The 26,664-nt window shown below is 41.0% G+C and overlaps 1 protein-coding gene across 14 annotated transcripts in view; it reads left to right on the top strand.

Annotated features, from left to right (window-relative positions):
* MEF2C (myocyte enhancer factor 2C) overlaps positions 1-26,664 on the top strand; it is a 351,699-nt gene that overhangs the window by 280,816 nt on the left and 44,219 nt on the right. For 9 of the 14 annotated variants that reach the window (XM_073586067.1, XM_073585844.1, XM_073585924.1 and 6 more), the window contains 3 exons: positions 9,674-9,817; positions 16,871-17,057; positions 21,366-21,413. In XM_073586067.1, coding sequence (XP_073442168.1) covers positions 9,674-9,817; positions 16,871-17,057; positions 21,366-21,413 — 379 coding nt within the window. The remainder of the gene's footprint in view (positions 1-9,673; positions 9,818-16,870; positions 17,058-21,365; positions 21,414-26,664) is intronic. The other 5 variants (XM_073586614.1, XM_073586671.1, XM_073586148.1 and 2 more) reach the window with 3 other exon arrangements.

The raw sequence follows: 26,664 nt of genomic DNA, 5'->3' as shown, positions 1-26,664 counted from the left end.
ATTGTCCTTTCGGGATTCCTCTCTTAAGGGGAATTGGGTGGTGGCTTTGCCAGTGTAGCAGACTATTTGTACTTGTTGGTTTACGATATATGCTTGTAGATACACCTCCCATTAAGTCTTTTTTAATTCTAATATCCAAAAATGGTATTTCAGTTTCATGAATTTCCGAGGTAAACCTGAGATTGACATCATTCTGGTTCAATTCCCTCACAAATTCCTCGAATTGATCCTTTTCCCCTGTCCATATTACGAAGACATCGTCTATGAACCTATACCACATGGATATCAGACTGTGCCACCACTTTTCCTCCCCTCCAAACACAATGGTCTCCTCCCACCAGCCCAGGAACAGATTTGCATACGACGGGGCACAGGGGCTCCCCATCGCAGTGCCCCTGAGCTGGTGGTAGAATTTCCCATCAAAGCTAAATGCATTATGTGTAAGAGTGAACCGCAAGAGGGACATCAAAAAGACATTATGCCCTCTACATGCTATTGATCTCTGACCCAGAAAGTGTCCCACACTCCTGATGCCTGTTTCATGTGGTATATTACTATAAAGCGCTTCTATATCAATAGAAGCCAACCATGTGCTCTCTCCAAGATGTATACCCTCTAGTTTTAACAATAGATCTGATGTGTCCCTCAGATATGATGGAGTTGAAACCACAAAGGGACGCAGTATCTGGTCAATGTAAATCCCACAATTCTGGGTCAGAGAATCAATACCCGATACAATTGGCCTCCCTTTTAAGTGGGACAACCCCTTATGTATCTTTGGTAATGCATAAAAAGTAGCTACCAATGGAAATTTAGGGAGGATAAAGTCAAATTCTGTTTTTGAAATCAAACCATCAGCCAAAGCTCCATCCAGGAGAAGTTGAAGTTCCTCCCTGTAGGTAGTCATGGGATTACCCATCAGTACCTCATAGGTGGAATTGTCTTTTAATATAGCGTTACACATAGTACGATATTTAATATGATCCATGATAATCAAATTCCCCCCCTTTATCGGAGGGTTTCACCACTATTTGATCATTTTTCTTGAGGGCCTCTAGAGCTGGTCGCTCACTTGCCATCAAATTATCTCCAATCTCCCACTCTGAGCTTGTACCTGCCTGGCCGCGGAGGTTGGCACCCTAGGGGGGAACGTTGTGGCGCCCCCGCTCAACGATGGCTATCCCTAGGGGCCCTGGTATACCCTGCAGCCACTAATGACACCCTCTACCTGATAGCTGAGGGGACCCCTAATGCTAGACAGAGATATAACTGCTCTAAAGAGGATCCTGTGTCCCACAAAGATTAAAAACAATGGTAGAACACACTTGGCATCTGGTGGTACATATGGGAATATGGGAAAATAAAGGGGGGGAATTTGATTATCATGGATCATATTAAATATCGTACTATGTGTAACGCTATATTAAAAGACAATTCCACCTATGAGGTACTGATGGGTAATCCCATGACTACCTACAGGGAGGAACTTCGACTTCTCCTGGATGGAGCTTTGGCTGATGGTTTGATTTCAAAAACAGAATTTGACTTTATCCTCCCTAAATTTCCATTGGTAGCTACTTTTTATGCATTACCAAAGATACATAAGGGGTTGTCCCACTTAAAAGGGAGGCCAATTGTATCGGGTATTGATTCTCTGACCCAGAATTGTGGGATTTACATTGACCAGATACTGCGTCCCTTTGTGGTTTCAACTCCATCATATCTGAGGGACACATCAGATCTATTGTTAAAACTAGAGGGTATACATCTTGGAGAGAGCACATGGTTGGCTTCTATTGATATAGAAGCGCTTTATAGTAATATACCACATGAAACAGGCATCAGGGGTGTGGGACACTTTCTGGGTCAGAGATCAATAGCATGTAGAGGGCATAATGTCTTTTTGATGTCCCTCTTGCGGTTCACTCTTACACATAATGCATTTAGCTTTGATGGGAAATTCTACCACCAGCTCAGGGGCACTGCGATGGGGAGCCCCTGTGCCCCGTCGTATGCAAATCTGTTCCTGGGCTGGTGGGAGGAGACCATTGTGTTTGGAGGGGAGGAAAAGTGGTGGCACAGTCTGATATCCATGTGGTATAGGTTCATAGTCGATGTCTTCGTAATATGGACAGGGGAAAAGGATCAATTCGAGGAATTTGTGAGGGAATTGAACCAGAATGATGTCAATCTCAGGTTTACCTCGGAAATTCATGAAACTGAAATACCATTTTTGGATATTAGAATTAAAAAAGACTTAATGGGAGGTGTATCTACACGCATATATCGTAAACCAACAAGTACAAATAGTCTGCTGCACTGGCAAAGCCACCACCCAATTCCCCTTAAGAGAGGAATCCCGAAAGGACAATTCCTCCGTCTTAGGAGGAACTGTTCTAGGAATGATTTATTTCACAAACAAGCTGGGGACATGTTCTGTCGCTTCAAGGATAAGGGGTACCCCAAACACATTCTAGACACAGCATATGATTTTGCAAGTAAAGCAAACAGACAGTCACTGTTGCAGAAACGTGAGGCTGAGGACTCTACGGAACAGATAAGGATCATCGGGACATATGATGTGGGACATCAGGAGGATAGAAGAGTCCTGGCCAGACATTGGGATGTGCTCAGACTGGATCCAGATCTCAAGGATGTGGTTGGTGAGCGCCCTAATATCACGTTTAGGAAGGGTAAATCCATCAGGGACATTTTAGTCCACAGCCAGTATAGGAGACCATTGGTCAGTGGTACATGGCTGGATAGAAAACCATGTGGTTTTTTTAAGTGCGGGGATTGCAGTTTTTGTAAATTTATGAGACCTGGAAAGTCATTTCGTAGTTCAAACACAGGCAAAGTTTTCTATCAACGAGACTTTTCGAATTGCAAAACCACAGGGGTTGCCTACGTGGCTACCTGCTCATGCCCCAGGGACTACATAGGGAAGACCAGTAGAGAATTTAGGAGGAGAGTAGGGGAGCATTTGGGCGATGTTAGAAATAAAAGGGATACCCCACTTGCAAGACACATTTGGTTGTATCATAAGGGTGATCCCGGTGATATTAAATTCAATATCATAGAAGTTGTCAAGATGAACACGAGAGGGGGGAATATGGACAAATTGATCCTTAGAAGAGAATGTGAGTGGATATTCAGGATGGAGTCTATGGAGCCGAGGGGGTTAAATGAACAACTTTCATTTGCCTGTTTCTTATGAGCCACAACTGATTATAGTGACCATTTTAAAGTATATTTGCCTTCTAGGTTTTGTATTGGACTCCCGGAAAAATTTGGGAGTCCCATGTATTGTCATGGAATATTATATGTATTATCCTCCTCTTTACCGTTTGCCTGTATTTAATAAATTTTACTATACCCCATGGTATCCCCACTAATTACAGTCCTTGAGAGTGTTTATTAGATTGAGTATTATTTTTGGGTTTATCAACCTTGGCCGCATGTTCACACTGCCAGTTTTTGATGCGATTATATATTGTGATTTTCAATCACGCATCTGGTGTGAAATGCGCTTATGGGTACAATATTGGATACTCCTGTGGGGGGTCCTGAGTGTGAGCAATACCGGAGTGGACGCTCTGGTCACTTTAATGAGAGACTTCAATGTGACGGCCACGAATCATATGTGGCACAATGAGAGTGGGGATATAATGTTACAAACCTAACATATACATCTGACGGCGTTAATGTGAGACGCGCTGATTCCAATGGGCGAGAAGGGAGCATGTGTGGTGTGTGTACTGCATGACAAACCCGGAAGTTAGAGTCGGCCTCAGCCATTGGAGAGTGCGGTGGGACTGTTTGTCTGGAGGTATCTGATTGGTAGTGCATCCTGAGACCGCGGGGATGCCGTAAGGTTGATATGAGACGCGCTGATCCCAATGGGGGAGAGGGGAGCATGCGCGGTGTGTGCGCTGCACGACAAACCCGGAAGTTGGAGTCGTCCTCAGCCATTGGAGAGCGCGGTGGGACCGCTTGTCTTGAGATATCTGATTGGTGGTCCAGGGGTAATGTCTAATAGAGGCATCCTGAGACCGCGGGGACGCCATGTCACGTGAGTGGGTGTAACATATACGCCTTATGACGGCGGTTATAAAAAGAGGAGTTGAGCTGAGCATCATTTGATATTGCACCTTGTATGGGACACATAATATCGCACTATCTGGCCTCCTGATGAGCCTAAGCAGGCGAAACGCGTTGAGGCGTTAACCATTTGATGGCAGGTGGCAGGTGACACAAGATGAGTATCGCTGTTGCAATTTTGTGTACATTACTCATGGATGGGAATAGTATATGCTCCATTAGTTATGCCAGATTGTAAAGGGGCATCAAAGATATGCTAATTAATGAGATGCCAGTGAACTAAGCCGCTGATGATGTTGAAGGTGTATCTCCGTCTGCATCAGTATATTAGTATCTTTTTGTGAGGCTGGGGTATCACTGAATGAACTTCATGGATTTGGTGATTAATCTTGTTATCATTATTAGATATACATTCCATCGATGCATTATATTATCTGATTGAAATCTCATGTGGAGTAGTTTTATGCAGGATAATTCCCATATGTACCACCAGATGCCAAGTGTGTTCTACCATTGTTTTTAATCTTTGTGGGACACAGGATCCTCTTTAGAGCAGTTATATCTCTGTCTAGCATTAGGGGTCCCCTCAGCTATCGGGTAGAGGGTGTCATTAGTGGCTGCAGGGTATACCAGGGCCCCTAGGGATAGCCATCGTTGAGCGGGGGCGCCACAACGTTCCCCCCTAGGGTGCCAACCTCCGCGGCCAGGCAGGTACAAGCTCAGAATTATCAGGGATTCCTAGTTGTCCCAAATGTGGGTCTTCTGTTTGAACACTTTTTTCTTTTGTTGTGTATTTGTCACGTTTTCTTTTGGTGTATAACCACACTAGTGGTTTTTTATTATTAATAAAGTACCAATTTTAGGGGATATATATTCATGATAATACTCTAAACCCTTCTTGTATTAGTAATTGAGATTGTTACTATGTGTAATTTTCCCATCGGTGGTTATTCTAACATCATCCAGCTGTATCTCTTCTAAACATGTCAATCTCCAAATGAAATGCCTTTAATGATTTTTGCAGTCTTCCGATGTTACCTCCAGTTTTATATATTTATTATCTTTTTTTAATTAGCATTTCTTACCATGCATATCATATTAATGTCTACATTTCATAAAGAGTAAAATGATTTTTTTCCTGCATCATTTTGTTCTGGGTTATTAAGAGTTGCATTCATGCCTATGTAATATTATACATATGGTTAGATTTTTTTAAAAACACCTCTTAATAGAAGGGAAGAACAATTTCATTAAACAGATATTAATATCTAAATGTTAATACAAAGATTAAAAAAAAAGACTAGTTCAGCCGTGTATAAAATGTTACTAAAATAACTAATAGCCTATAGTGTTTAAATCTGTGATATATATTAGGTGAATTAGCAAGAAACTGGGTACAAATAGAAGATGGCCAGAAGTATGGTGGAGGATCAAACTAGATAAGGTTTTTTTTTTTTTAGTCTTCAACTATGAGGACACATAGGTCTACCCAGGAATGGAGGACACAAAATAGTAAGAACATTTTTATAAAACCACATGCAAAGAAATTTTGCTCTGTATTGTAGATACTATAGGAGGAAATATTAGTGGCCTAGGTGGACAAACCCTCTAACTATATCAAAGACTAATGAGCGCCGACGATAGGTAAAGCCCGCACGTGCGCAATATAGTACTTTGCTCTGCCTTCGGCAGGGCAGAGAGAAGTGCGCCTGCTCACGAGCATGAGTGGGGGACACTGTGTGGATGATGTAGGACAAGAGGAGGCACCGGATCAAGACCGGAGACTTGCATAGGGGATTTGAGACGTACATTCAGCTTACTAGAATACTGTAAAAGAGGAATTAAAGGTGCCGAAATAGAGAAGAGTGTTGACAGTAACAAAGTACAAGAATGTCTTAATAAAAAATTAATTTTATTCAATAAATGTAAAAATAGTGAACAATACAACTTAAGCAAAAGTCAAAAAGCAGACACAGACAGCAAAGAAAATTGGTGGGTTAGCTAATAGAGAAAATATATCAACAGAGTTGATAAGTACATGTTGGAGGGTGGACTGACCTATGGACCTGTCTGATGCAGAGGGAACATGTAAAATATGTTGTGTACAATGTTTGATGAGAATTCTTATACATGTCTAAGAAAGCAGCTAGAATTAGGAAGAGACAGTGTTGTACCGGGTTTTGGCCACTAGATGGAAACAAAGGGTAGTGAGAAAAGGGCTTAACAGCAGCTAATGCTTGGAAACCGCAGAGTCATGGTGGGCAGAGTTATGGGACTGGGAAGGGGATTTCCAGAATAAGGAGATAAAAGGAAAGAGAGTCCCAGGGGCAGGGCAGACACCCAGGAGGAGACAGAAGAGAGAAGAGCTCAGGAGAAGACGGAGGGAGGAAGAGCTCAGGAAAGACAGAGGAGAGAGACGGAAACTCGGAGGGGGGTGGCCCTGACAAGACAGCTGCTGACTAAAGGAGGCCTGGGGTACCGGACGGCTGGACACTGAAGGAGCAGTAAGTGTCACAGCGGGCAGACTCGGCCGGAGTAAGCGCTGTGGCCGTGGGGCTAACGGCAGCCACGGTGAAAGAACCCGGAGTGTCTTCGCCAACAGGAGGAGGTGACAGGTATCCGGGCCTAGGAGCAGAAGCTGTCGTGTTTGCTGTGGATGTCAAGAGGACACCCAATAAAGCTGGACCTGGTTGAACGAGTTTCTGCGTCTGTCGTCAGTCCGTCTCGCAGCCGAAAGGGACCACCCCTCAGTCAGCACACATACTACATACATATGTATAGGTATATTCCATGAACTGATCAAAAATGAGGTAACATCAGGTACCAGCTGACTATTCTGCTATTGTCTGTATACATGTACACAAACCTTGAGAATAGCAAGTTTTTCTGGATTCCCTTAAAGGACCATATAATAGTAATAATAATAAGGAAATAAAAATTATAAGTACAGATAAGGGATTAAATCCAGGCTACAGACAACAAAATCAGTAATGCATAAGCGCGCACCCACCAAGAGACCTAACACGTGTTTCACCACAGCTTCATCAGGGGTGCTGGCCATAGTCTATATTGGGAAATCCTGGTGACAGGTTCCATTTCAGGAAGGCAATAACAACATTTTTTTTTAAATCCTGATAATGTGGTCACACTTTGCCACTTGTAAAAGTGTTCACACATTTGATTTCTATTGCACTGTCTGACTATCTTATGTGTATAAGGATTTTCCTTCTCTCTTCGACAGATGATGTTGGAAGACTGAGGAATCAGGCATCTTAATTTTTATTACTAATTCTTATGTTATCAGGGGGAATAAGCTGCCTGCAGAGGTGTATGTCGACAGCTCTTACTGTCATCTCTTTGAAAATACATGGATGCTCGGTGGAGCTAAGTGTGCATATTTATCAGGTGTAGAGATCCACCAAATGAGTGGATGGGGATTTACTCACTTGGCCGGTCTTTGAGGCATACGAGGGGACACTCCGGGTTAAACAGTTCATTCGTTTTATTAGACATCAGCATAAACCGCTATTCATGAACATAATAGCGTGTAGCTTCAGTACAAAGTCCATTAAACATGCAGCGTTACCACATAAAGCATACACAGTCTCTTACTGACACCGATCAGAGTTACTCACAGTTTATCCTTCACGGGTTATCAGGGAAGCGGCCGCACTGGGATCACTGTTCCAGACAGTGCCTTGCTCACTAGGCCATCTACAGTTGCAGACCCACAGCTGGGCAGTAGCTCCCCTACACAGAGCCATCACAGACTCTACCAGGTCCGGGCCTTTCCATGTGCTCTTCCAGGAAGTTCAGTCCCAGACACTTCCAACACACATAGGCCTTCCGGGACCTTGCACTCTGACCACTCAGGATCAAAACACACAACTCATGTGACCAGACCTCAGTCACAATATGGTACATTACCACACCCACAAGTGAGGTATGGATCACATGGTCATGACCTCACTACAGGTCCTATTCCACAAAGCCAGACACATACAGGCATCATCATGGGCATTCAGACATACACCCACATGCATATTCTGAGTAGCATATACAGCACCCCCTAGCTTTAACAGAGGTTACTGCAGCACACCGGGTTTGAAAGGAAAAGCTGGTGGCCAAACAAGCAGTCAACAACTGATAAAAGTGTAACAGTCATAAATTGTCCCTACCCTTGCATGCCAGGATCTTCTACAGGTTGTTACATGGGTATCAAAAATGTATTTAAAATGTTGAGTAAAGATGATTTATAAAGGGCAGAGCTAGTAACTGCAATGCAGCATAAGGTACAAAGATGGAAATGTTGAATTTATCGGTCTTCGTGTTTGTGTCCTCGATTGTAGATTCCGCCAAGGGAGCAAAAAGTGTATATTCCCTGCACAATATGTCGTCCTACATCAAAAAAAAAAAGAAAAATGATACAGTGGATACATAAAGAATGTGCTTGTCCCACTAACTGTAAAAATAATCAAAGGAGGCCCTGTGGCACTTCTGGAACATGCATTTAAGAAGCTTCCACCCAATGCCACCTTTGATTTTTCCTCAAGCGGCAATGTATATAGACATGAAATAGAAAAATATTGCAAGATAAGAAATGTATAAAGTTTCTGTTTGACCTTTCTCTTCAGTGTCGTTTTTACACTTTATAAAAATTGATTGAAAAGTAGATAAAAGGTTGTAGGTGTTATCCATAGCAAACAATTATTCTAATGTTATTCTTGAAGAAGACAGAAGATAAAAGAAACCCACCTGGCTGAATGGTCGCTTAGGACATTCCCACCTCATGCTTACAGTTTCCTTCAATTTCAGGAAGGCAGCACAGCTTGTATCCTGTTCAGTAACTTTTTATTAAGATGTTCCAAATTTTTTAATAATTTTAAGCTGTAGAAAACATCAAAAGGCCCATTTACCCATGGCTTATAATTATGTCTAACTGTGACTGTTCACATGTTCAGTTATTTTTCATGTTTGGCTGGATACATTTAGATTTACATTAAGTAAATCTGTGCATATGTGCATGTATTAATATACTCACCTACCGCCACTCTCTACAGGATTTAGCACCGATATTCACTTCCTCTCAGTGACGTCATCGCTCTTCAGACCCCCTGGGTCATACTGAGCTCTGTGTGGCCCGGAAGTGACTTTTACACCGTAAGTCTGTGGATCATCAATACGAGGCCCCCATTGGCTTACATTGCTAAATGGACTTCCGGCTCACATATAGAACATAAAATGATAGTCCCAAGAGGAGAAGAATGGCGGTGGATCCCGTAGAGAGCGGCGGTAGGTGAGTATATTAGTACACTCACATTACATTACATGCACAGATTTAACAGAAAAAATAGATGGGATTGTTTCTATAAGTAAAGTAGGAGTTTGAGGACAGGTATATTACTTATTCAGGCCTTCAATGTGCTGTAATAATCCTTTCTTCTCGGGCTTAGTATATACAAACATTGATTTCTTGTATTTACATTGTATGGCAAAGAAGCTTGGTTGAAGCTCCTGAGATCCAGCCTGTCTATAATACTGAGGGCTGAAATGTCCAAATTATGTATTTCAGACGTTGAGAAAGAAAGGCCTCAATGGGTGTGATAGTCCAGATCCTGATGCAGACGATTCTGTAGGTCACAGCCCAGAGTCTGAGGACAAGTACAGAAAGATTAATGAAGATATTGATCTAATGATCAGCAGGCAAAGATTGTGTGTAAGTACTCTGACCGTCTATGCAGTTTTTGATATATCTGTGGTATTTCTCTAAACCTGGCAGGCATTGAACAAGAAAGAACACAAAGGCTGTGAAAGCCCTGATCCCGACTCCTCTTATGCCCTCACCCCACGCACCGAAGAAAAATATAAAAAAATTAATGAAGAGTTTGATATTATGATCAAGAGCCATATATTACCTGTAAGTACCCGAGGTCACATGGCTGGTCTGCTAATTACCGCTGACGTAACACCCCTTAACCCTTGCAGTGCTGGTTTACTATTGAAACACCTAAATTGCTACCCTACTCCCTAAACCTCATTTAAAGGTCCCGCAATACCAGAAATGCAAACCCTGATGAAACCGCCCCCGTTCCACAGAATTATATATTTAATAGGTTAATCTCAAAAGGTCCCTGATTGTAGGAGATTAAATAACAGCCAAAGACCCTCCGTTTTCGTATAATTAGGTATAAATGCTTAAAGTACGGTATTTTAGCAGTTAAGCACAATTTAAGAATTTTGCTTTGAAATTGCTGAAAATGAAACACAGTTTATATGAAAAATTCAGATAAGGGATAATTCAGGTCTTTGCAGGTTGATGTTAATTTCTACTCACTCCTGCCTTAAAGCAGACCGGACCCCTTCATATTAAATCTTTAGCAACTTACTCATAAACATGATTTATTATTTGCATTTGGAACCATTATAAAGCCCCCTAAGATGCCAACTAGTTTCCTAAAATAAAATAGTTCTACATGCCAAATGCTTGCAACATCTAAGATCTTCAGTCTCATTTGAAACACTACGACATTAAAAAAAAATTAATGGGATGTAGAAGTTCCCAGTGGTTTCATGCGGTTATATCATGTCACGGATACTTTTTCTTTTAGAAGCTCCAACAACATATTACAGCATTTAACGGAGCTGGCCACGATTTTTTTTAATAGAAACTGTCAAAAAATGGCTCTATGTGGCGCCATATGAAATCAGAGGCATACCTAGTACAATATGTCCTCCATAGACTTCCATGGGTGGCTTACCTGACCTAGGTACAACTAATTGGTTGCACTTGATCATAACATGGTAACGGTATGAGTCCTTTAGGTGCTCACCGGCCGAGAAAAAATGCAAATAGCATTTTGGACTCCTGATGAACATTTTGATCATTAAATATTAGCTCAAAATCAAAAGTGATGTAATTCTCCATCCCTCCATCAACCAGAGGGTTAAATGCTAATAGCCATGACAGCATGAAATCCCTTTACTCAGATGCACCACACTGGCGTACTGGGGTGATACTATGGCGTTCTTAAGCTTGGCTTCCTCTCAAGTTTTCCGTATTAATTTCTGCAGTATGTTTGCAATGTAGATCTAAATTTATTATGCCAACCCTGAACTGATTCATATGCCTTGCCAGTCATTTAAGAGAAATAACACTGCATGAACTTCTCTCTGTTTTGTTTTTTGATGTAATGTATAATGAGATGCATGTTTACATGCATAGAAAATCATCAAATGATTGATTGTTTTTTTTGAGTGGGACGACATACGTATGTAAATGAGTGTTGTTTTTCTATCTATTCTTTTTCCATCCTGTTCAGTGTAGAGCCGTCTGCTTAACACCGGTAACAGTTCAGTAACAATTTATTGTTGTACAATTGGCAGTATTATGTGAAAAGTGATCCAGCTGACCATTGCTTGGGTTCTGTCATCTGGTGTGCCTGAAGTGTCCAGTGGTCCTGTATAGGTGGGACAGTTATGGCTTATTGATAGGATATGTCGTCATATATGACCACTAGATGACCATCCCACTGCTGGCAATTTTCAGAACGCTCATAGAACTGCACATACATTTCCACTCTGCATTCCTAACAGAGCCTCATTCTTTGTATAGCTATAAACCCCTGTGGTGGCACTTTTACTTTGCTTATATAGCAACATTAACTTTCACAGCGCTGTACAGATATTGTCATCATTGTCCCCATTGTGGCTCACAGTCTAGGTTCCCTATCAGCATGTCTGTGGTTGAGGAAGTGGAAGAGAAGGAGAACAAAAAAAACTCCTGGTAGATGTTGTCCTTGGTGGGATTTGAACTCAGGACTAGATATAAGCGAATTTGTTCGAATTTTGGCCCCAATCTGATTTTGACATGTTAGGGCCATATTCGAACACACGTTCAGTTCCGAACATATTCGGTAATTTCTACTCCCATTGACTCTAATGACGTTCAGCTGTGTTCGATGAATATTGCAAAAACAATATTCAATTTCGATCGTATTCGGAACCAAATCCGAACAAATTCGCTCATCTCTTCACAGGACCCTAGCGCTGCAAGGCTACAGTGCTAACCACTGAGCCACCTTGCTGCAAACAACATAGCATATCCTATTAAAGTGCCATAAATGTCCCAGATGGAACAATATATGGACAGTTTATTAACATTCTGTGCTAATAATGAGTCCTCCAGGAATAATCTTTGGTTTCTCTATGAATCACAAAATCGCTATAAATGCTGAAAGCAATATTGCCTTGTTCATGGATGCCGGATTGCCTTCTATCCATGCCACTGCTGCTTGGCTCTTCTTGTTCAGGTCCCAGTCAACATTTGTCATAATTTTAGACAATGTGTCTTTAAGAAATACATTTACGCCATTAGGACTTATGGCATATGGTAATAATTTACCAGTGAAATACATAATATAGAGGTAGTCCATGCAGCTTGCTATAAGTGCTATGTAGAAGAGTGGATCCCATCTCGAGTTGGGTAGTAGGAACACAAAAGGCATTTGCTGCCCTTCCTTGCTGTTAAAATGTTAAAAGGAGTGTGGTAAATATGGAAGATGGCCTCTATTCATAGGATCGTTGATAACTTCCTGATCACTGGGATTCCATCTGCAAGGAGCCCACTGATCCTGAGAAGACCTGCAGAGCCCCTAAATGGTTACAAACCAGATAGGCCCAAATGCATCTGCACTAATCCAGGGTGCAGCGGACCCAAGTAAAATGGCAGCTGCACAGGTGCAGAAATACCAAATGAAACAGCCAGCCTACAATCAGGGATTGGCTGTGTTGTACACCAGTGAAGAAAAAATAATCCGCACGTGGCAGTGTTCACACAGGGAATGCAGGGCTTCTGGATCACAGCCTCTTAGTAATACCATATAGGGGGGCTGCCCAGTGCCAACTAGAATGCATCCCCTAAATGGTGCAGTGGTCGAGCATGCACAACTACTCTCCATTCAATCTATGTGGGGCTGTTGGAAATAGCGGAGCGCTGTACTCGGCTATCTATGGCAGTCTCATTGAGAATGAATGGAGCAATGATTTACATGCTCAACCTCCGCTTCATTCTGATTCTCAGGATCAGTGGGGATCCCAACGGTTCTAGTTCCAGCGATTAGGAAGTTATCCAAAGTTTGCACAAAATGTGAAATCTTCCAAATCTAGTGCAACCGCTTTAAAGGAAACCTGTCACATAAAAAAATGCTATTAACCTACAGATATGGTGTTAATTTGCAGGGTAAAAATGTTCTGAACATGCCCGTCGCCTGCACTTAGAGCCCCGCTGCCGTGAGGAAAATAAACTTCATTCCCCTAGACAGAATTTGTCAGTTCATTTGAGGGTGATGTGGGCGCGGGTTCAGTCACCGCTCTGTGACACTGACCACTGACTAACAGCAGCTCTGCATTAGGGCCTGCTGTGAGTCAGTGCTGGCGGCACGGTTACAGCCTCCACACTCTATACACAGAGCAGTGACTGTACTTGTGCCAGTGTTGCCCCTATAACTGAACACTGCTGGGAGGAATAATGTTCACTTCCTAGCGGCAGTGGGGCAATAAGTGCAGGTGCAGGGCAGGTTCACAAAGCAGATTAACCTGCAGATTAACCCCATATATGAGGGTTAATAGCATTTTTTCACATGACAGGTTCCCTTTAAGAATGTCATTAGTTTAGAGGGCAAATGAGCATCATTATAACATGAGTTCTTTGTACTGTATTAATTGTATTACAGTTGGTCCTCATTTCTATTCCATGGGGCCCTTTCTTCTTTGAGAAACTTTGCATTTGTTACATAACACAGATTTCATTTTAAGAGTAGTCTGAAATGCCTTTTTGGGTAATTCCATACCTTGATTAAATATATATTAAATTTTGAAACAACAAATCATGTGATCCAAGAGGTGTCCCTACAATTTGTAAATACATTCTAAATATAAGAGCAGGTTTTACAATGAGATGTCTGTTGTACAGCATATAGTATAAGCGTGCGCACAAATGTCATCCCTGGCTCATTGTGCGCTTCTACTGTAATTCAGGAGTCATCTCGGTGCTTTTCCATCTGTGCCACCCTGTTAAGTTGCCCTTAAATTCTTGGGTGACTGGATAGTTGCAGTATGTTTTCACACAAGCTCTTTTAGATGCTTATGTAGCAGAGATGCAATTTGAGAGCAGGGACACGAATGCCTTTTAAAACCCCGTGTTGATCACAGGAGTAGCAGCTGTTGGCATCAAGATGGACAGGAGGAAAGGATTACCAGCAGGCGAGGAGAGAGAGCGGAGGTCTACATGAAATCCACCCAAGTCTTAGAATGATTCACTTGTCTTATGCAAATATTGATTAGAGAGCACAGATCATAAATATAGAAGGAAAGAGAAGCTTGGAATGTGCAGCCGGCCCGCGTTACAGTAAACCTCACTGTATTTCTGTGAGATCAGTGTCCTAGAGAGACGCTATGTGCCTTTCTTATCTAAAATGTATGTGCTGTGCTCTTCCCGAGGAGCCGCCGTATAAATGGCTTCATATGTCACCGCCGCTTTTTAAACAAAATATATGGACTTGAAAACCTCGGCAATGAAAACCATGAAATAAAACAAATGGAGTCAAGAATCAATTACTGACCTTGTGCTCCACAAAAGGGCAATTCAGACTGTGGTTCTTGTGGTTTAAAAGTATAGGGTGTCCTGGTCTGACAGCTGGACACTGCCATTTTACACAGGAAGGATGGCACCATCAAAATGACAGCCTCACAGACGCTCTAAACACATGGCACACTAGATCCATTTTTGGTTTGTCTTGCCCACCTGACCACAAACTAGGGGTGGTAAGAAAACACAGCCCTGCAGTTAAAATGCACAACGGTACGCCTTTGCTCATGCAGAAAGAAAGATCCATTGAAAAAGCTGAGCTGTGGATATGAAACATGGGTTATATCTTTAACCACCGGTACGAAAAAGAACCTGACTTCTCCGTCAATAAGAAAACACTGCATGTGCCAACAGAAAAAGCTGGCAATGGCACTCCATGAAAAGGGTCGCTCAGGTTTCCGCACAAAATGCCTAAGGACATGAATTTTGTGGCTCTAAAACATCTGATAATAATTATACTTGCATTTGTACTTCTGAGTAGAACATCATTAGAGCGCTTTACCAAAACGGCTTCAAATTAAGGAAGCTCATCTAATTCCCAGGGAAAAGTTTGTGGCTCATTGTGGGCAAATTCATGTTCACTCTATTACAGCCACAGCTGACATTTTCCCAAAAATTACATTTCATACTGATGGTACAAAATCCACTCTATCAAAGCAAGACAGTTATTAATGGTACGTCGTAAAGTAGATGTGTAAGCTTTGTAACTGGTGAGTAGCATCCGGTGATTCCCTCACGCCAGAGAATTGGATGCTAAATGCAAATGACCCTCAGCTCAAACTCTACTGCGATCGTGAACCGAGTGTCGGTGCTCTGTGCCCCGATTCTATCGCATGTGAGAATCGGATCACAGGTGTGGAGAAGATAGAGAACTTAACTTCTCCATCTTCCCCATTGTGTGAGTCAGTGTATATTGGACTGCACTCGGATGTAGTGATGAGCGAGTTTACTCGTTAGTTACTTGAGATTTCCTGAGCATGCTCGTGTGATCTCCAAGTATTTGGATGTGCTAGGAGATTTAGTTTCTGTCACCATAGCTGCATGATTTGCGGCTGCTAGACAGCCTAATTACATGTGGGGGTTGCCTGTTGGTTAGGAAATCCCTACATGTATTCAGGCTGTCTAGCAGCCACAAATCATGCAGCTGCGGCGACAGAAACTAAATCTCCTAGCACATCCAAATACTCGGAGATCACCAGAGCATGCTCTGGGAAATCTCAAGTAACGAGTATACTCGCTCATCACTACTCAGATGACATTTGAGTGCAGTCTGATGTTTTGCACATGCCAATAGGCATGAGAAAAAAGAAACGCTAGTATGAAACTGGAGCAAGGGCTATCCAATGAAACATCATCTGAGTTATATAGGAAGAGGAAAAGGATAAGGAAAGTCAGCTCACCACGTTTATACAATGGCCACTCACCAGTGTTAGTGACCCCTAACAGTCATATGATACCTTTTACATGTTAGTATTATTAAAGCATAGATAGATAGATATGAGATAGATAGATGGATAGACAGATAGATAGATAATAGATAGACAGACAGACATGTTTTAGTGAAAAAAGCAACATAAAATATCAAATACACATTTCAGTAAATATCTGAATGGCTGCTCGACCCCGAGAAATGGAATGGGAAGATTTACTGTTTACAGTCAAATAATAGTTTTATGTAAAAACTCAAGAAATATATTTTTTAAAACAACCCTAAGAGAAGGCACCTTTGTGATTTTTGGAGGAAAGCAGGGTGGGGTGAAGGGGATATTAAGATGCATTTCTGTAAATCATACACAGATTCAGAAAAGATGCTTAATAGGATGTCAGAGGTAGGCAGGATCGGGGAAACGAGATATTACGATGCAGTTTTGTAAGTCGTTTAGTTTTCCAATTGCCATGTATATTTTTTTTTCCAATTTTCCAGATTTTGGTCTATTGATGACAAAGAAGTATGACAACTTTATGGCGTAGACTGTTATTTATGTCACCATTTAATTGTTTCTACTATACCGGCAAAAAAGGGGTGGGATGAAGGCTGGGGTTGGAGCAATAAAGTGTAAAACATATTGATTGAATTTCCATAAAGGGATAGTCTTCTTTATTCTGTTCTCTTTTTGTACGCAGGCTGTTCCACCTCCCAATTTTGAGATGCCGGTTTCCATACCAGTGACCAATCCAAACAGTTTGGCTTACAGTAATCCAGCTGGTTCACTGGGTAACCACAACCTTTTGCCATTGTCCCATCAAACCTTGCAGAGAAACAGCATGTCTCCTGGCTTGACACATCGACCACCAAGTGCAGGTAACACAGGTATGATGCGGTTGTGGAGGTGCAAATGTTTGGGGGCATCTAGGCCTGCGTATGACTCATAGAAAACATAGAGTCTATCAATGTATATTTGATTAATTTTATTAATTTAGTTTCAGGCCGAAGGTTATACATTTAAAAACAGAATCAACAGTCCGATGTTAGTAGCACGTGGTCTACACAAATCTAATGGGGAGGGAGAGTAGATCAGATTGCACGGAATAGAATGCAATAAAGTGCTAGTGCGGAAATAATGATATACAGCAGCCAGGCTAAAATGAACATCCAGAAAAATGGAGAAACTTCAAACATGTCAGTAGTCCTGTATCACAGCCATTGGTATATACCTCAGTAGCCAAAAATGTAACGATGCTACAATGGAAGACTGTGTATATCATAATAAATGGGTCTCAGCAATATGATATAATTATGACTTACCCATATCTCCTCTTGTGTGTCCTTGCATGCAACCCCGACACGCGTTTTCTGTGGGCTTCCTCAGGTAGCTGTCAATCATGTGGCCGTATTACAGCACAAGTCATATATTTCCTAAGGATAAGCCTTTCCAATTCCCTCCTAGATCAGGAAAGACTTTCCTAAAGTCCTTTAAATGCAAGTTTGTTTTCCTGTCTGGGCACTAAATATACCACTTATATTGTGAGTAGAGACATTGACCAAACATGTTTGCAAAAAAAATGACTGAAAAGGAAAAAAAACTTTTTCTGTATTATTCTGCTTGAGCTTCACCATGCAAACAATAAATATATTTCATAATTCATATATACAAAAAATTGATTTGTTTTTATCATGGAGAATATACACATGTGTTGTGTTAGTCATTATACCAGTCACCTTGTGTACTGTCTTTACGGCACAACCCCTGATTATTTTATTGAAATTATTAGCAGATTCGAATTGAAACTATGAGACTTAGACAAAATATTGTACAAGAAACATTGAGAAAGCAAAAATGTGGCAGTGTTCTTATCTTATTAGTAAATGAAACAAGAAATAATTTGACATTATTAGCCAACTGTAAAATTATGCAAGCCTACATATGATCTACATAAATTTGCATAAATATTATATAAATGATAGAGGAAAACATTAATCTGTCATTAAACTTAAAGGGACACTGTCACCCATGATGTGTCACTATTGGACTTTCTGCCATAGTTTTGTTAAAATCACTGTTTTAGCATCAGGAAATTATCTCTATAGGACTCAAACCTGTTGCCATGTAGTACTCCATATTTATGAGCTCTATATATATCCCCACCCTCCCCACTGATTGGCAGCTTTCTGCCTATGCACAGTGTACATAGAAAGCTGCCAGTCAGTGGTGTGGGAGGGGTTATACAGAGCTCAGCATTCAGAGATCTGGAAGATCTGCAACAGATAAAACTTTTTTTTTTATCAAAATCACAGCAAGCAGCTCAGTAAGTGATACATCTCTAGAATCAGTTGTCTGCATTTACAGTGTGCCGTTCTCAGATTTGGTAGAAAAAAAATAGTGATAAATTCCCTTTAAATAATAAATCATAAATATCTGGAAGATGGAAGTCCCACTACTGGGACCAGCACATTTCTCCAGGACACGGTTCATCCAAAGCTCATCTTGCCTGGTGAAATGACTGCCAGACACAGCATACAGGCAAAGAAGGAAGGCCAGAGGAAACCAGAAATGACCAGGGTCCCAGAAGTCAGCCCTAAATCTGTCAGAAAGTTTGTTGACATAGACAGTGGATACGTTATAAATATCTAAGGTGTGAATACCTTTATTCCAATACTTTAAAAAGGTTGTTGCCTCGGTATAAGTCTGCAGACATTCTGTGTGTCACACTACGTGACTGCAGACTTGTGAATCCTCACATTGCATGCACTGCACGCTGTGAGGATTCTGTGGTGCAGGCGTCATCTGAAGTATTCGATTTGCATACATGCAGTCACATGCCGACTAGACGTGCATGGCCTTGCTCAATGCAAGTGAATTTAGTGAAGACGGACACATCTGGTTTGAATATAGCCAGAAGTATAAAAATCACATTCTTGTGCTCCCGAAGCGGCATCAGAGGATCCTCACAGTGTGCAGTTTGTGCAATGTGAGGATTCACAAGTCTGCAGTCACCTAGAGTGAGTGCAGACTTGTATCTGAAGGCAGGACAATCCCTTTAATTCTCTAAAAAATATCTTTATTCATGTTGTACTTATAGCCATTATTATATAGGATGAAATGATATTTCCTTCAGCTGCTGCTATAAGAAAAGGGTTTAGGATTTTTCTTTCTTACTAAGTCTTCCATAGTTCTACCATCCATACTTAATAATTACTAAATCATTAATATTAGTTCTCTTAAATACCTTTCAAAACTAATATTTTTTTTTTACTTGGGAGGAGCAGGAGGTTTTTTTTCAATTTTGAAGGAGTCGGTGCCATCTATCATATACCGTATTTTTCGGACTATTAGACGCACCGGACCATAAGACGCACCCCAAATTTTGGGGTGGAAAATAGGGGGAAAAAAATAATGTGTCAAATGGGGGTCCATCTTACAGTCTGAGTTCTGTGGGGTGGCTGTGCTCTGTGGGGTGGCTGTGTCCGTGTTGTGACTGTGCTCTGTGGGGTGGCTGTGTTCTGTGGGGTGGCTGTGTTCTGTGTGGTGGCTGTGTTCTGTGGGGTGGCTGTGTCTGTGGGGTGGCTGTGCTCTGTGGGGTGGCTTTGTCCGTAGGGTGACTGTGTCCATGGGGTGGTTGTGTTCTGTGGGGTGGCTGTGTCCATGGGATGGCTGTGCTCAGTGGGGTGGCTGTGCTCTGGTCACAATATACTTACAAATCTTGTTGCGGCGGTCCCGTGGCGGTGGTCCCAATGCAGCCTCCCTGTGCTCTGTGGTGCGGTGGTGACGGGGCTCTGTAGTGTGGCTGCAGCGGGGCTCTGTGCTGCATGGGGGGCTCCGCCGGCATTTCGTTAAAGCCCGAAAGCCCCCTGCAGCTCCGATGCTGCTCCGGACAGATGGCCACCAGGGACCTCCGGAAAGATGGCCGCTGTGCAGTTTTAGATCTCCGCAACGAGATCTTGTCCCGAAATCTTGTCCCGTGATTTGCCGTGATTTGAATTTGAGTATGCCCTGTTCCCGGCGGCCATCTTTCTGGAGGCCACCGCGCTGCAGCAACGAAGCTGCGGGGGGCTTTCGGGCTTTAACGAAATGCCGGCGGAGCCCCCCACGCAGCACAGAGCCCCGCTGCAGCCACACTACAGAGCCCCGACCCCACCGCACCACAGAGCACAGGGAGGCTGCATTGGGACCGCCGCTACAGGACCGCCGCAACAGGATTTGTAAGTATATTGCGACCATAAGACGCACCCCCATTTTCCAAAAAAAATGTTTGGGAAAAAAGTGCGTCTTATGGTCCGAAAAATACGGTACTAGCTTCCATCTAATGTATTAACCCTGATGTGAGAAATCAAGCATTGGTTGAATAGAGCAAAATAAATGTTTTGCATCCTGTTGTAGCGACTAATGATGAGCGAGTGTGCTCATTACTCGAGATTTCCGAGTATGCTTGGGTGTTCTCCGAGTATCTTGGGTGCGCTCGTAGATTATGTTGGTGTCGCCGTAGCTGCATGATTTGCGGCTCTTAGACAACCTGAACACATGCAGGGATTGTCTGTTTGTTAGAGAATCCTCACATGTATTCAGGCTGTCTAGCAGCCACAAATCATGCAGCTGCGGAGACACAAACATAATCTACTAGCGTGCCCAAGATACTCGGAGAACACCCGAGCATGCTCAGAAATCTCGAGTAACGAGCACACTCGCTCATCACTAGTAGCGACCAAAGGCTCCATATGACTTGACAGGTAGAGCTATAGCCAGAAGTGTTTCTGAAGGGACATTGGAAGTGACAACTTAATATTCTCCTGGGTTGTCTCGCACAATGCATCTACATTGCGTTACACACATGATCAGATTCTGTGGTGGACCCAACATACCGCATCCCGACACTAGTCATGTCATGGGTGTGCTCGTGTATAAATAGAAGGACCCAAGCTTTGTTTCTATATATGTCTACGTGTATTTTTACATAGTGACGACTCAGGCTTTTACATTAATTAACGAAAAAATAATGCTAGACTAGACATTTCACAGTAGAAAAAGAAAAACTCAGGGTTATTTTTTTCTCTTGCTATCGCACAAAATTCGGAGTACAAATTCCTTCAATGGACTTTTTGGTTTCATAGAAGTGAGTTAAGATGTGGTATCTGTGGTGAATGGCAGCAATGCTGACTATGCCATTTTTTTTTAATTCTTAGGTGGTCTGATGGGTGGGGACCTCACATGCGGTGCAGGCACCAGTGCAGGTAATTCATAGATCTCAGTATTTTCTAACCTGCTCAGATTTACTAATTACTGGAAACTTAAATTCTTTTTCCAGACAAAAATAATTAGAGCGTTGCCAAAATTCCAGAATATCAACTAATCTAAAATGAGAAAGAACATGTGTGTGCACACATGAATGCACATTTGTGTATATGAATTATTTAGGTTATACTTAACTGTTTGACAATCACAGTGCAAAGGGTTAAACGTAACTATCCTGATGTACAGCACACGTGAATTGGCCAAAGTCCATCACGTTACAGCTATAGAGCAGCCAAAGCTGCTGCCATAGATCAGCATCAATGTCAGTAGTGTGCCATATAGAAGCATAAACAGTGCTGAAGACCCTGAGGGGTCATCAATAGGGAAAGCCTGCCACCAAAAGGCCCCTCACCCAAGTGGCAACTTTAGGACCTAGGTAGGATAATCTCAGACTTAGACCATTCACCTTCCAGATTCCATAATAGTGATATGCACAATTGCCATCAATCAATAAATTGAGGACATTTGTCCAAAGTTTGTTATGAAAACATTAAGCACATTTATGATTTTTTTTTGGAGTTTGTGGGAGTTTTTACAGATTATTATGATCGTAAATTAGCATTTTATAGTTCCCGGTTCTGAAAATTGATGGTAGTAGACATGAGATTGACGTTCTGTATATTTTTTTTTTTACTAATTATTATGTGTTTTTGGTTTTCAGTCATTTTTTTTTTTACTAATTATTATGTGTTTTTGGTTTTCAGTTGTAATTAAAAGGATTTTTTGCCCCTATTTTGTTTTAAGGAAACTGTCCTTAACCTCCTTAAAATAAAGTAGAAAGCATAGTCATCTTATTGTTTCCAGACACTCCTAATGTTGCCCAGGTCTCCATGTTCCCTCTTCCAGCTAGGACAGGTATATAACAGCTGTAATCAGTGTCCATCAACAAGAGAATACACAGAAATCAGTTTTGCATATCCTGTTCCGATCATGTTGACATGTGACCACTGCAGCCATTCACTACAGCGGGCAGCGATTCACTGCAGCTGTCTTGCCCATCATGGAGAAGTATGGAGAAAGGTGGGAGACCTGAGCAGCCTTAGAAGAGGCTGGGATTGGTAAGGCCAGTAGAATTTATTTTACAGTATGGAGGTTCGTTTCTATAAAAAATAAACTCAAAAGGAGGAAAATCATTTTAAGTTTTTTGAAAATAAAAAAATAAAAATATGAGTAGCTGGCATTATTGGTGACAAAGTCTGTCTCCATTGGGACATGCCAGTCGATCATACAATAGAGTGATGAATGGTCACTATTATCAACCAAATCTGGAGATTCATGTTAGTCTACAGACTAGAATCTGGTATCTTTGTGTAACAGTTATTTTAAGCTCCTGATAAGCTTTAGATGTTAAGAGTTAGTTAGTGAGTCTGGAAAAATAAAATGTATCATGATAATGAGAGCGAATATTCTCCATATAAATATACTGTATATCAGAGTTGGACGGATCTATTTGTGGGTCTCTGGTCGATCAGCTAGAGCAGTAGTCTCTGGCCACTGGATGGAGTCTCTTTAATCTTTTACCTTCTCGGTTCCCCATCACGGCTTTTGACTAGTATAGTCATCATTGTTTCGTGATGCACAGATGATGTTATGGCATTCCAGTTAGTCAAAAGCCACACCAGATATGGTAGAAGGTAAGAGATTCGAGAGACTCCCATCCAGTGGCCAGAGACTACTGTCTGACTGATGGACCGGGGTCTTGCAAATCTATGCACCCAACTCTAGTTTATTGGAAAATAATCACGTTTATATCAAAATATGAAGTAGACCTTGTGATTAAAACCATTAGAGACATGAAATTACTGTATGCTCCTGAAGCTGTGACTGATTATCAAGAGTTTTCTTTGTTTATTATCCGGCATTACTATAGCATTGACAAGGGTCTCAGTGCAAGGAAAGGGTCTGACTCTTGATAAAAAGACTTGATGAGCAAACAAGTTCATTACAAAGTTGAAACTGTCTCCCTAATAACTTATCAGAACAATACATCTATTTAAGCCTGGTCATGTCTTCACTACAGTCTAGGAGATGGCAAAAGTTGTCTTTGTTCAGTGTTTCCCTTAAAAACAGAGAACTCTGTATGGTCCATGTTTAATAGGTTTAAGCTGGTGGTGATATAATCGTGTTTTGTAATCTGGAGGTTCATGATCTTTGCTAAATTTGGAGATGAGGTCCTATTTTTTAGTCTATGTTTATATTTCCATAGAAAAGACAGTTCAGCTGGGCAGAATACTTCAGCATTTGTAATATTTTAGTTGTTTGTACTATTTTAGACATTTTATTTTTATGCAAATAAATTACTACATAGAATGCAGAAAGTATATATCCAGAACTCATCGCAAGGTTCAATTATAAATTGCTATTTAGTAGATGAATTAAAAATCAAAGATACAATGATGCTAAAAAATACAAGTGTAGGCTGTTACACGTTTCAAACCATAGTCCATGTGTTCTTAGTCATGACTGTAAAATTTATCTGAACTGTCTGGTTAAGGCAGGGGTCACACTTGCGAGTGTGATGCGAGAAACTCGCATGAGTCTCGCTTCTCAATACCCGGCACTACCGCTGGCACTCGGGACCGGAGTGTGCGACTGCATGTATTTCTATGCATCTGAACGCTCCGGTCCCGAGTGCAGGTGGCAGTGCCGGGTATTGAAACGCAAGACTTGTGCGAGTTTCTCACATCACACTCGCAAGTGTGACCCCTGTCTAAAAATCATTTCCTCCTGTCGTGAGGGTGTGTCAATACTGGTCATAATGCATGAAACGTGTGTAATATTCAAAACAAGTGTATTTTTTTTTTACATTTTGTACGTTTGATTCTTACTGAATCTAATAAATGGCAATTTTTTACTGTACTTTGGGATGTGTACTGGATACATTTTTTTCTACATTCTTTGGGATCGACTTCCTCCTCCATTCTGGGCCCCACCTGGCTCATCAGATTTTGTCTCCATACAAGAGTGAACTGAAATTGCATTTTTTTCCCTCTGTTTAATAATTACTACATACACCAGAAGTATAACCCAAAACACGTATTTCTTTATTATTTCTACTTTAAAGATAAAATATAAAAAATAGAATATTAAATGGACGATAATCTATAGGTTACCGAAACCCAAACAAGAGGAGTGAGGACTTCTACAAATATATTCACAAAATTTTAAAAAATATACATCTATATGCTACAATATCGGCAATATGTAAAAAACTTGAGATAGTGATATTATTAATCAGATGATGGAAAGCACAAACAAATGCTGTATAATAGGGTAAATACCCAAAGTAAAAAAAATACGTTTGTACGTAGCGTGGTAGTTCAACTCACGTGGCGGTATACAGAGGTAGAAATTAGGAACACTGTCTCTACAAATCATGATTGGTTTATTATAAGGCAGCACAAACCAACGCGAGGGGAAAAATAAACACAGCCTTTCCTGCTAACATAGGAAAACAACAAAGAAAAACAATAATACTGCAACACAGTCCATACTTGTGCGTGTGTCACCTCGCTCTGGAGCAACACAGGTTCAGTCTTTCCTCCACAAGACACAAAACCACTGGAGACTCCTCTCTCCAGTCTTGCTGAACAAAGATTGCCTTTAGAGCTCAGTTATTTAAACAAGACCATGTGACTGACCACATGATCATGACATTACACAGGTCCTGGCAGCTCTGCCGGTAGAGATAAAGTGAACCTCCTTCCACCCGCTCTATGAAGGTCCACATTAAACCATCCTATAGTGCAACTTTAACTTAACCCTCACAACACATAGTTTGCTGGAGGAAAATACTCTGGTTTCATATCACTGACGCCATTAAGCACAGTGACACATATCTCCCCTCTGTTACCTTACCAGTGATTTTGTCACAGAAGATAAATAAATTAAATACCGTAAGTTCCAGTAAATACCACTAAAAATATGTTCAGAATCAGTACCTGTGAAATGAGCACATGCAAATAACGAGTACCAAGAATAAAGCAGTTGTCAGGATACATAATCATGTGTGTTTTTCCACCCCTTGAAGAAGAAATACTGTAGCAAAATGTATGTTTGGCGCAGGTGCGTGAGGCGCGATGGACTGTACAATTGCTTTGCTTCTTGGTGCTCTCTATTGACTTTCCATAAGTACTCAATTCATGGTTATTGATCATTAACTTTTTTTTGTGGTATTTATTCTAAAACATATTTATATTATTTATCTATGCAGAAAACACTTTTTTTTTACATTAGGCATTTACTCTATTATATTTCTTTGCACTTTCCATAATCTAATTCATAATCTCACAATTGATAGTTGTTTACATATTGCCGATATTGAAGAAATATAGATATATACATTTTTAAATGTATTTAAAGAAGACCCACGTCCCTTTTGACCATTTATAGATCTTTTTCTTTTTTATTATGATGTTTTTAATGTTTTAGCTTTACAATGTAATCAATAAAGAAACATATGTTTTGGATGATACTTGTGGCCTACGTAGTCATTATTGTAGATTTTCTATTTATTTTCGATGATAAAAAGTACCAGCCACAAGTTACAAATTCAATAAAAAGTTACAATTTTTGATAATGATGCTGACCATCAAACTTATGATATAGTCATTATAAAACCTACTTAAAAAAAATAAATAATAAATGCCTGACTAATTAAATAATTGGTCGAAGTTGTGAACATCGGACAGCACACTCTGTATTTAAGAGCTTCGGAAAGACACGCGGCCAAATCCTTGCGAGTTCTGAAAAAATGCTTAGAAACCACTTTACAGAAACACCCTTAGGATCACTTCAGCTTTTTAAAACATGTAAGGAGTTTTCTTTGGTAACGTTTTTTTGCTTGACAATTACGGTTTGTAGCTTTTAAATCAATAATTGACTATAGGCTTTATGTGGATGCCCAGCATTATAGAATACAGCCTTTATGTGGATGTCCTGCAGGGAAAATGTAATGTATGCATTCCAGGGTTTCTGCTGCACGCGGCTTGTAATTTAGTGTATGAGTGCTTGCGATTGGAAGAGCAGCAATTTATGGTCATAACTATGGTCTTTTGATCTCACTTTTATAGTTATCCACAAAGAAAGTTCATATATTTTCTCAATGAGGCATTCTTAATGACTGACTCTATCATCTTCAATAGATATTATGCTAAATGCCTTGCCTGAGTCCACTCATATAATTGGGGA

Source organism: Dendrobates tinctorius, unplaced genomic scaffold (assembly GCF_039654945.1).
Source record: "Dendrobates tinctorius isolate UK_male_01 unplaced genomic scaffold, ASM3965494v1 ptg000003l, whole genome shotgun sequence".
Classification (NCBI taxonomy): Eukaryota; Metazoa; Chordata; class Amphibia; order Anura; family Dendrobatidae; genus Dendrobates; species Dendrobates tinctorius.
The sequence above is the reverse complement of the archived record's forward strand: the minus strand, read 5'-3'. Positions and strand labels throughout refer to the sequence as shown.